This window comes from Suricata suricatta, chromosome 16 (genome assembly GCF_006229205.1).
Source record: "Suricata suricatta isolate VVHF042 chromosome 16, meerkat_22Aug2017_6uvM2_HiC, whole genome shotgun sequence".
NCBI lineage: Eukaryota > Metazoa > Chordata > Mammalia > Carnivora > Herpestidae > Suricata > Suricata suricatta.
Window position 1 is genome coordinate 5,965,988 of NC_043715.1, and position 10,592 is coordinate 5,976,579.

The following is a 10,592-nucleotide window of genomic DNA, read 5'->3' on the forward strand; positions in this document are numbered from 1 at the left end:
GGGAAAACAAGAAGGAGAAGGTCAGGCTGGGCCACAGAAGCAGAGAGAAGGGTCTGCATTGGCTCCGCTCTTTAGGAAACAAGAGGCTTCAGTCCAAGGTTACAGCACCATCTGCTGGCAAGGAGCTAGTAGTGCACTGCAGAGTAGCTCCCAAAGTCCCCAGGGAGTGAGGCGAGGGCTGGCCCAAGGTCAACCAGCCGTTAAGCGGCAGAGCTCAGAAATAAATCCAGTACGGCCGTAGTTCATGATAGTCTTCTGTAAAACGCGGGGTGCTTCTAGGTGGATGTGAGGACACGCTTTCCCCCATGAACGTCACAGGTCACTGCCAGGCTCCAAGGCTATAAGGTGCAGCCGTGGCAAAGGGAGGTACCACGTAACGGCTTTCACCAGGAGCAAGTCTCCAGCCTGGCAGAGGGCGGAGAGGTCCTCCTGTCAGGTCCTCCACAAATGACAGCAATAAGCTGTCCATCGGGCGACCAGCCTGGCAGGCAGTGTGACAAAAGGAGGAAGGCACATGCCGCCGAGCCACGCTGCCCGGGCGGGTGTTCCAGCCCCGCACCTTGCTGGCTAGGCCGTGGGCACAGACCGTGCCAGATGCACGGGGCTGCTGGGGGGGTTGGCGGAGGCCAAGTGCTTACAACAAGGCTCCGTACGCGGCCATCCGCGTGCATCGCCCACTTCGACTAATCTAGTCCTTCCGGTTCCAAGAACTCGTCCAAAGGAAATGAGGCAAAGGGATGCCGAACGTCACAGGGGACGTTCACTAGGACAACACACAGGCGGCCCCTAATGGGGCCACAGCTAAATGGCACGGCCACCCAGAACATTCGGCAGCATTAAAAACAACCTTCTCAAGTCAAAACTGCAAGCCACGTACTTCACCTAAGTTACCAGGCTGACCAGTTTGAGCCAGAACGGTCATGAGGCAGATCAGCAACGGAGAAATCCGCACAGGACCACGCAAGTGAACAGAGCAGAAGAGAAACGGGGAGCCTGGGTGCTGGGGATTGTAAAGGACGTGCCCACGCGGGCAGGGACCCGGGACTGCAGGCGGCGGCCGAGTTGGGAGGGTGAGACGGGCTAATTATTTTTCTCCTCTTCAAAGTGGGTTGTTTTTTTTAACTGTTCAACCATTTTCCAGCATGGTAATGGTGGTGATTTTATTTTGAGGCGCTGGCCGCAGTCTGGCTACAATCATGTTTTACTTGCCTCACTCAGTATAGGAAGGTTTTCTCTACAGCTTGGGTTAGCTGCCGGGATTTGCAATGGGCCAAATTCACATAAAGCATCCGGATGACTGGCGTGCCTTGAGCCACCAGAAGACCCGGCTGGCTCTCTGCAAAGGCAGCGATCGAGTGCCACAGGGTGCAGCTCGAGTCCCTCGGTTCACCACAGCCTCCACCATCCGCTGACACCCAGCTGCCGTGAGCCCACGCCATTCTCGTTACCAAAGCCTTCTTCCCTTCCAGTAAAAGGCCCCTAATAATTGCACACGTAGCCCATTTGTCCACACCCTCCCAAGCCTTCATTTCTTGCTGAAAGGGATCGGCATTGGGCAAGGATGATAAATTTGGAAGAAAGAAGGGAGGGAGGGAGAGAGGGAGGAAAGGAAGGAAAGGAAGTTCATTTCTGGATTTCGACAGCGCCCGTCAGCAGGGCCCCTTCCGCAGCAAGAACAGCACCCTGGCCCCTAACAGAGAATTCGCCGTTGCTCCTCTGCGGCTCCAGCTCTGTGTGAGCTGTTGCCGGAGCGGAGCAGCACCTGGGAAGTCACGCGGCAGCCAGGGTGGGGACAGGAGATAAGGTGCAGGCGGCAAGGCGGTCAGCGAACCAAACGGAATCCGCGGTCGCGCAAGCAACATGTGAAGGATTTTTAATTAGAAGCCATTGGCCCAAAGGTGGTTCATCAACCTCAGAATTTTAGCAAGGCAGGCGCCATTTCGTTTGGGTGGAAGGCGATTAACCTCCTCCCGGAAACTAGATGTCATGTTGTCAATCATCATGTCTTCTCAAAAAAAAAAAAAAAAAATGGGGGGAGGGAAGCCAAGTTTGCCCACATGCTGCTCCCTTGCCCTGGCGTGGCCGGGGACCCCATGTCATTCCAGGGACCCGGTGACGGTGTGAAAGTGGAAGGCAGGCACCGTACCATGGAAGGGGTGATCTCACTGGGGTCCACATACATTCTGCTGACGTCATACAAGGAGTTTATATCTCTCTCCTGAAAAAGAACAAAGCGGCGTGAATGGAAGCATGCAAGCCCCCGGCGCAGCCTCCCCCACAACAAGGGATGCAGACAACCCTCTGGCCCAAGGGTTGAAACCTCACGGTGTGCCTCCTACCTCCCGGCAGAGATGGGGAGAAGCCCGAACTCGGAAACTTGAGCCCCACCTGAGAAAGTGAGCCCTAGGCTGGCCCACTGTGTGCCGGGCACTACGCTCCTCTGTGAAGACACGAACCCCGAGCCCCAGCGGCTGCTGCTGCTGCGGGCCCACAGCCCGCGAGAGCCCGGTGCCCGCCTCCCCGACCCACGTTCCGGGTCAGCAGCTGCAGACTGGCCGCCGTGGAAGCGTTTATAGGATGGGAACTGGCAAAGGCCACAGACCCGGACCGTCACCTTTACCGGCACGCCCTGGAGACCCCCCTGGCCTCCCCTCTGCTGCCCGTCAGTGTCCCTCAGGGTCCCCCAGGGCTTGTGCCGTGGCCACTCCCTCGGCCCAGAACCAGCTTCTCCACGCCTCCCTGCAGAGGCCCAATCACACTAGCAGGTCTGGGCTCAGGTTTTAAGCCTCTTAAGGAGACCTTTCTGGAGCCCTCTGGCTCCGCCCACAGCACACCCACCCTCCTTTTATCTGCTTCACTGCAGTCCACGCGGCCTGGGGCGTTTTCTTCAGGGGACTGTGAGCCCCTCCCGAAGTTAAATTTCCCCAGGCAGGCTCTGGGCCCCACACTTCCAGCAGCCTGAACCCGCCCTGGCTTCTGGTGGCTGCGTCCTGAATCTCTCCTCAACACATTACTGAATGCATGTGGCAGGCACAGAGGCCCGGTCCTCAGATCAGGTCTGTTCTCCGCTCAGAACCAGAGCCGTGTCTCATAGGGGCCCCCCCAGCCCTGCACCCTGCAGTCCCCCGGTAGCCCTACCCCTCCTTCCTTCTCCTCCCGCCCTGGCTGCTTCTCTGTGCCTCCCATCGTGCCTCCCCAGGACCTCTGCACTTGCTATTCCTTCTTCCTCCCCATCGCTGCATGGCTCACTCCTTCACCAACTCCAGCACCTGCTCAAATGACTCCTCGATGACCTTTTAGCGCTGCACGCCTTCCCCGACTCTCTGCATCTCCTTCTCCGCCTGCCCGGCTTTCCGCTCTAGCACCTGCGGCCACCTGATGCGTCATCTTATGTATCTCACGTACGACCCGTCTCCTCCACACTAGACCACACGCAGCAGGAGGGCAGAGCTCTGTCCCCAGGGCCTAGAGCGGGACTGGACGCGTGAGCAGCGCTCAGCAAACATCTGCGAGGGACCGCGTCCCAGGTCCCGAGGGAGCTGCGTGCCTACCATATTGTAGCGCTCCAGCAGCTCGGGCGTCACGGGGTAGCGCAGCCGCATCTTGCGGTAGAGGGCGTGCTTCTCGTAGTAGCTGACTAGCTCCACGAGGCTCTCGAAGTAGGCAGAGGTCCCCAGCACGAAGTGCCGGCCATCCCGGTGGATGCGACAATGCTTCACCTTGCCCCTGGCCCTGGGGAGGGAAGACCACACACAGGGGACGCGAGCTGAGATCCGCAACCCCAGAGGACCGTTAGACAAGCGTGAGGATTAGGAACAACCTGCTTGTCCCTCCTTCGGGGGCCAGAGAAATAAACAGGCTACGTGTCCTGCGCAACCCAATGATCTTTTCAAAACAGATACAGAAAAACCTGTACGTTACAAGATATACTGCTAGTTCCTCTTGTCTGCACCGCACTCCCCCCCGGGGCCCCACCTCCCCAATTGGGTACAGGACTTGACTTTGGGAAGGTCCTGGCGTCTAGATCAGGGTTAGCAAACAATGACCCAAAGACCGAATCTGGCCCCCATACCACCACCACCACCCCTGTCCCTGCTGCTGCTCTCACTTTTGTAAATAAAGTTTTATCGAAACACAGCCATGTTCATCCGTGTACATATGCCTGTGGCTGCTTTCACTCTCCAGTGGCTGAGCTCACAGGAGCTGTGGTAGAGACCACACAGCGCACACGGCCTAAAGTCCTCTGATCCTTTACAGGAAATGTTTGCTGATCTCTACTCCAGAGCTCTGGGATTTGATGCCCAAATCCTTCAATCTTATCTGCAGTGGCCCAACTACTGGAACAAATGGTTGGTTTGGGCTTTTTTCCCAAAAGGTAAACAAGTCCTTTATCAACTTGCCCAGTTGAAAAAAGAGGTGGAAAAATCCAAACTGGAAAAGAATCTTCGGTCTGACCAGCTCTTATCAGCAAGAACAGAAGCATTTAGGAAAACAAGGTTTGATCCCAACTTTACAGCCAAAAGCATACTGTTAAAACTGTCTAGAGGGGTAATTATTATGGGCAAACTACTTATCTTTTAAATTTGGCACCTGGGTGGCTCAGTTGGTTAAGTGTTGGACTTCAGCTCAGATGAGGATCTCACAGTTCATGGGTTCAAGCCCCGCGTCGGGCTCTGTGCTGACACCTAAGAGCCTGGAGCCTGCTTCAGATTCTATGTCTCCCTCTCTCTCTCTCTCTGACCCTCCCCTGCTCAAGCTGTCTCTCTCTCTCTCAAAACTAAAATAATAACATTAAAAAATTTTTTTTAAATATTAAAACTTTGCACTTTTTTTTTTTTTTTTTAGAGACAGAGCACGAGCAGGGGAGGGTCAGAGAGAGAGAGAGGGAGACACAAAACCTGAAGCAGGCTCCAGGCTCTGAGCTGTCAGCACAGAGCCCGACGCGGGTCACGAACCATGTGACCATGACCTGAGCTGGAGTCGGAGGCTTAACCAATGGAGCCACCCAGGCGCCCCTTAATTTTTTCTAAGAATGTGTTTATATAATCAAAAAATCTAAAGCTTTTTACACCAGCTCCCCTAGGCAGGGAGCCTCTAGGGCACTGAGGTTAAGAGTGTGGGTGAGGTTCTGGTTCCTTCCTCGGGAGCCTGTCTGAACCTGTTTCCTCGTCCATGGTGCTGAGGGTCCACGGTCGTGGCACGTGTCAGGACGGCGTCTGACGGATAACCCTGGGTAAGCCCTTTGCAATGTGCCGGGCACCCCGAGGGCATTCGATAAACGAATGGTTAGGAAAATGTAACCAAGGTCAAGCCAAAATGACCAAAAGAGAAGAATCCAAAAGGGAGGCAGGCACTGCACTTTCCAGCTGCCTGGTGGCTACAAGCCAGCGGTCCCCGTGGCCCGAGGTCTCAGCTCTGCCAAGACCCCCTGCTCCTGTATCCCTCGAGGTGCACTTGCCCCTGATCCACCAGCAGCAGCTCCATCCCTTTGCGCGGACCAAAAGCAGACGCCGTCTCGTAGAGATCCCGCTCCAAGTTCAGTCTGTGTTCTCAGAGCCCAGCCCAGCACCAGACCCAGGAGAGACGCTCCACGGATATCAGGGCGCGGAGAGAGGGAGAGGAAGTTCCTCCGGCCCCGTGTTCTCCCTCTGCCCGGAGCGCATCCCCACTGGGCCCCCCTCGAGCTCCTCCTCACCCTCTGTCACCTGCCTGGCCACGCTCCGTGGCACTTCCCGCATGGCAGTCCAGCCATGCGCTTAGTGCCTGATTCTCCTGCCGCAGGCAACGCTTCCCGGCGAGGGGCCGTGACACCCACCCCACACCCTGACCAGAGTGAGTTTGAAAGAGTCTGTGTGTCCAGGTGTGGGGGAGGTCATTTTTGACTGTTGCAAGGACTGAGTGTCCCCAACAGGCACGCGGTGGGTGGGGACCAAGGCCATGCCAGCATGACGGAAACAGCCTTCCCTTCCTCTCCTCTCGGAGACACAACGTCCTCTCACCAGCTCCTTCAGCCGGCGCGCAGCGGGCCCCTGCTACGGCAAGGTGAAGCCAAGTAAGAGGGACTCGCTGAAAAGAAAGAATGAGCAATAGGACGTCTCTCCTTCTCTGCAGACCGCTGGCCTCATGAGAGCAAGGGCTGGGCAGTTTTGATCACTTCTGCATTTTTGCAGCCTGGCGCACAGCCTGGCACATAGGAGGTGCTCACTGAACATTTACTGATCCCTAAAAATTCCAAACTCTACCTTTCTGGGCACCACCAATCATGCAAACAAAATGGCGGCCGTATAAAATCGGGCATCCGTCTGGGGAGCCCATCTTCAGCCACATGGTTCCAGGGAAGTGACTCCAACCCACCGCCAGCCTGCAGGTGCCCAGTCAGAGAGCCGTGACACCCAGCTCAAGCCGGGGCCAGTGGGACTGTATGTATCACAGGACTCGTCTTTTCTACAGGACGCCTTCCTGGCACCCATCGTGCAGCCAATGGACAGTCTCCCAGGAACTGCCAGGGGAGACACGGACCCAGGTTGTCGGAGGCCGGCTTCACCTCTAGAGCACCTCTGCTAGTAGCCAATAAACCCCACTGCTTTTGTTTGCGCAAAGCACAGGAAAGCCACGCGGGCTGGAGCAGGCACACAGTAGGTCCTCAGCAAATGGCCATGGTAATGACCCTCACTACCCCCACCACCCACTCACCCAACATGGCATCAGTAATGAGGGAGAAGGAGCAACTCCAAATGCCCGGGGCGCAGCCCGGCAGCACAACCAGCGGGATGGGCCAGGCGTGGAAGGGGCAGGAGCAGCCGGGCTTGGCAGGGCCCCTCTGCGCAGCTGGTAACCGGCACCGCCACGTGGGAACGTGGGTCCAGAGCTTCCACTTCCTCCCGCTTTTCCTAAGAAGGAACCTAAATTTTCGAGTGATATTTCTTAGTATTTCACATAACCATGGAGGCTCAGCGGAATACCCATAGGCCCAATGTGGATCACAAGCCTCTTGCTTCAGACCTCACAGCAGGCTTTGGACATGGATAAGCCCAAGTCTGAAATTCTGTCTCAGCCCAGGACTAGGCTGTGTGGCTCTAGACAGGCTGCTTAACCTCTCTGGGCCTCCATTTTCTTACTGGAAGTAACTGATCTACCCTGCAAGACTCAATCAGATGAAGCATCCCTGGCAGCCCCAGCGTCTGGAACACAAGTTCACGGACAACACACCGCGGTCAGGGGGAGAGAGGAACAGCACGACACGGGTCTGGAATCCCCCAACGGGGTCACTGGTGGCAACTGGAGGAATCCAGTGTCTTGAGGTGGAATTCAAGCAGAGAACCACACTCTTCGGGGTGCTCGGTCCACATGGCCCTCCCACCCGCAGCGCTGGGTGGCAAGTGCCGATGGGAGGGACTCGGGTCTGTACCCTCACTCATCTGGGCTGCCAGGGCTGGCTGGGTTCAAATCCCAGGCCCACGGCTTCCTGGCTGCACGTTTCCACAAGTTACACATTAACCTCTCGGTGCCTCAGTGTCCTCTGCTGAAAAATAATGATTTTGGTCATAAAACTGCCAGAAGACGAACCGAGTCAGCCTGACGTGGGCTCCTCTCAAGAACGCAGAGCAGCGCCGCAGGACCGACCCTCCAGGAGCGGACACGCAGGCACACGGCCCGCTGCAGTGCCCCCAGCACCCACTCCGGTCCCGCCCGGCGGCTCCGGCCCGCCCGCTCACCTGAAGGTGATGGCGTAGGAGTCGGGGCCTTCCCGGCTCCGGATCAGGAAGGCCCCGTCCCGGGGGACTCTCATTAGCATGTCCTCTGCCTCCCCTCGACTCAGTCCGTCGTAGTACCACCTGCGGCACAGGGGACAGGGACGCAGTGAGCGGCCAGGCCCCCGACAGCACCGCAGGAACCACACAGTGGGCCTCCCCACACGTCTCTCACGACAGCAATTTTTAAAAGCCCACCCACATGCAGCTTGGGTAAAACCTTCAGGAAGTAGGTCTGCTTGGAGCACAAGAGAATAAATGAACTGTACCCCCCCTTCTGTCCCCCCGCCAGCCTAACTCAGGACCAGCATCAGTCACAGCGGAGAATCTCAGAAAATCGGAAGCAGAGAACACAGGGACTTGAGTTTTCGCAAGGTCCATTCGTTTGGTTGGTCTTTGGATACTTTTAAAGATAAGAAATTGCCAATTTTAAGAGGCAATTTATATGAACATAGACAAAAGAAAGTAAGCTGCTCTAAGTTACAAGGCTTCTCAGAAATGTACGTTTTAGCAGCCTTCTGTGTAAAAATTTTTTTATTTCCAGCAGTGATTAACCCTTTGCAAGGCATAACTCACATTCATTTTACTAGATTAAAAAAAAAAAAGGAGGAGGGAAAATCTTTACAATCCTTTTTTCCTGTTCACTTTCACAATGAACAGGAATGAGCTTTGACAAGCAGAAAGGTTATCGCCGGGCCAAAATTCACCTCTGAAAATCCAAGTCCAAGAGCACAGGACGGTGAAGATGGAGTAGCAGAAAGGAAGAGAGGCAGAGGGACGGAGAAAACAGGTGCGGTCGCAAGAGGGCAGAGAGGAGGCAGAGGGGCAGAAAACAGGGCAAAAGTGAGGTCGAGTAGGGGGACTGGAAACTGAGGCCAAGCCGGGGAGACCCCGGGGGCCTGGGGGAGGGGCCTTGCTGGAATCTGGGCCCCCACACACCGGCAAGCCTGGCTGCTCTGATTCGTGAACACAGCCCGCACGGGTGTCTGCACCCACTAAACCCGTGGGGGGCGCCGGGGACCTGCCGTCCCGACAGCACTGGGCACACGTACGGCTTGGACTCATGCGGGTTGGGGTTGGGCACAGGGTCGGTGAGCCGGAGCTCAAACTCGGCGCAGCGCAGGTGCGTCTCGCGGTAGTGCTGGATGAGGTCGTAGATGCTGTTGAACATGATGTTGTCAGTCAGGAAGTACTTCATGGTCCCGCCCTCCGTGATGGAGCGGATGCGGCAGTGCTGGACGCGGCCCGACCGCCTGCAGGGAGAGGGGACGACGTCAGCGTCAGCGCCGAGCCCACACTGACCGGCAGCTCCTGCACCCAGGGCGGCAGTGAACACTGGACTGGGGGGGGGGGGGGGGGGGGGCAGAACTGCGGCCAGGGACACTAAGGGGTAGAGCGTATATGTGGCCATTCAGGACCCCTGTGATCTTAGGACATGCTTGGGCTTTTGCGCAGGCTGGTCTTTTAGCTTGAATTCCAGAACATTCTACCTACTTCCTCTACTAACTTTTATCTACCAAACTCCTACTCTGGAGCCAGAGGGCCTAGGTATAAATCCTGACACTGCCACTACGTGCTAAGTGACCTTGAACAAGTGTCCTCTCTGAGCCTCCACATTCTCCTCCTCATGCTCAGTCATCAGTGAGCCATCCTGAGGACTGAACGAGATGACACACAAAACGTGACTAGAATGCAGCTTGGCACTTAGGTGTTGGCTATCACCATTACCAGTACATTGTTATCACGTGTACCCTCTGGGACTCCATTGACACACTCCTTCCAGGAAGTCTTCCCTGGCTGCTCCCACCCCCAACGTTACACCAGATCCCTCTCATACAGATTTTGGTAACTTCTTGCCTTTTCTCACTGCAGTTATCACAATTATAGACCTCTGACTCCTTTTTCATTGTGCGTCTCCCCCACCAGACTCTAATCTCCATCAGGACAGGGACCCTGTCCGTCTGATCGCTGTGTCCAGCACAAAGCAAGCACTCCAGGAACACCCTTTAATGAACGAGTGAGTGAATGGGAAAGCTCATGGCGGCACCATAAGGCCATCTCTATTTTGGGGACAAGGCAACGGAGATGCCAGGAGGCTGAGGGACTTGACCAAGGCCACATCACCTGCTTTAGGACCAGAACTGGGGGGTGGGGGTAGTCTGAGTGAGGCCACATTGTCTTAAGGGCCAGTTCAGACCCTGTCTTTACTTAAAATGTTGACAATCTTTTGTTCATCACGGATTTATTATTACTTGAGTTTTTAAAAATACTGCATTGAAATATGACTAACCTTTTTAAAAAGATTTTATTCTTCAATCATCGCTACACCAGACATGGGGCTGGAACTCACAACCCTAAGGTCAAGAGTCACATTCTCCACCGACTGAGCCAGCCTGGTGCCCCGAAACACCACTCATCTTGATGCCCACGTTTTGTGGGCCTCATCTGCCTGGTCCAACCCTGCGGGGTCGCAGGCCCTGCCTAAGCTCGCACGGCTCGCCACGGGGTCCCCGCCCGGCCAGCCGCAGGGGACGGCGCGCGCCCGTACCAGAAGGACAGGGTGTAGTCGTTGGGGAAGGTCTTGCTCTCCCGCACCAGGAAGGTGCCGTCCTTGCCCCCGGTCTCGGCGCAGTACTCCTGCAGCAGCTTCTCCGCGCTCGTCCGCTTCTCCAGCTTCCTGTGGAACCACTCCTCCCCAAAGTGCAGCTCCGTGGGGGGTATGTCCTGGGCCACAAAGGGAGGGGGAGCTTCTGAACACCTGGACCAGGCAGACCCCCGGCATGGCCAAACTGGTCCCTCTGCACGTGCTGACTCAGGGCACTGGAGCGCAGACCGGGTGGC

The 10,592-nt window shown here is 56.3% G+C and overlaps 1 protein-coding gene across 1 annotated transcript in view; it reads right to left on the bottom strand.

The window, feature by feature from the left end:
- PLCG2 (phospholipase C gamma 2) overlaps window positions 1-10,592 on the bottom strand; it is a 136,981-nt gene that overhangs the window by 38,838 nt on the left and 87,551 nt on the right. Inside the window, exons 15-19 of the mRNA XM_029926590.1 lie at window positions 10,300-10,562; window positions 8,804-9,004; window positions 7,716-7,835; window positions 3,552-3,732; window positions 2,147-2,218 (exon numbers count right to left, since the gene is read on the bottom strand). Of these exons, the coding sequence (XP_029782450.1) occupies window positions 2,147-2,218; window positions 3,552-3,732; window positions 7,716-7,835; window positions 8,804-9,004; window positions 10,300-10,562 (837 nt within the window). The remainder of the gene's footprint in view (window positions 1-2,146; window positions 2,219-3,551; window positions 3,733-7,715; window positions 7,836-8,803; window positions 9,005-10,299; window positions 10,563-10,592) is intronic.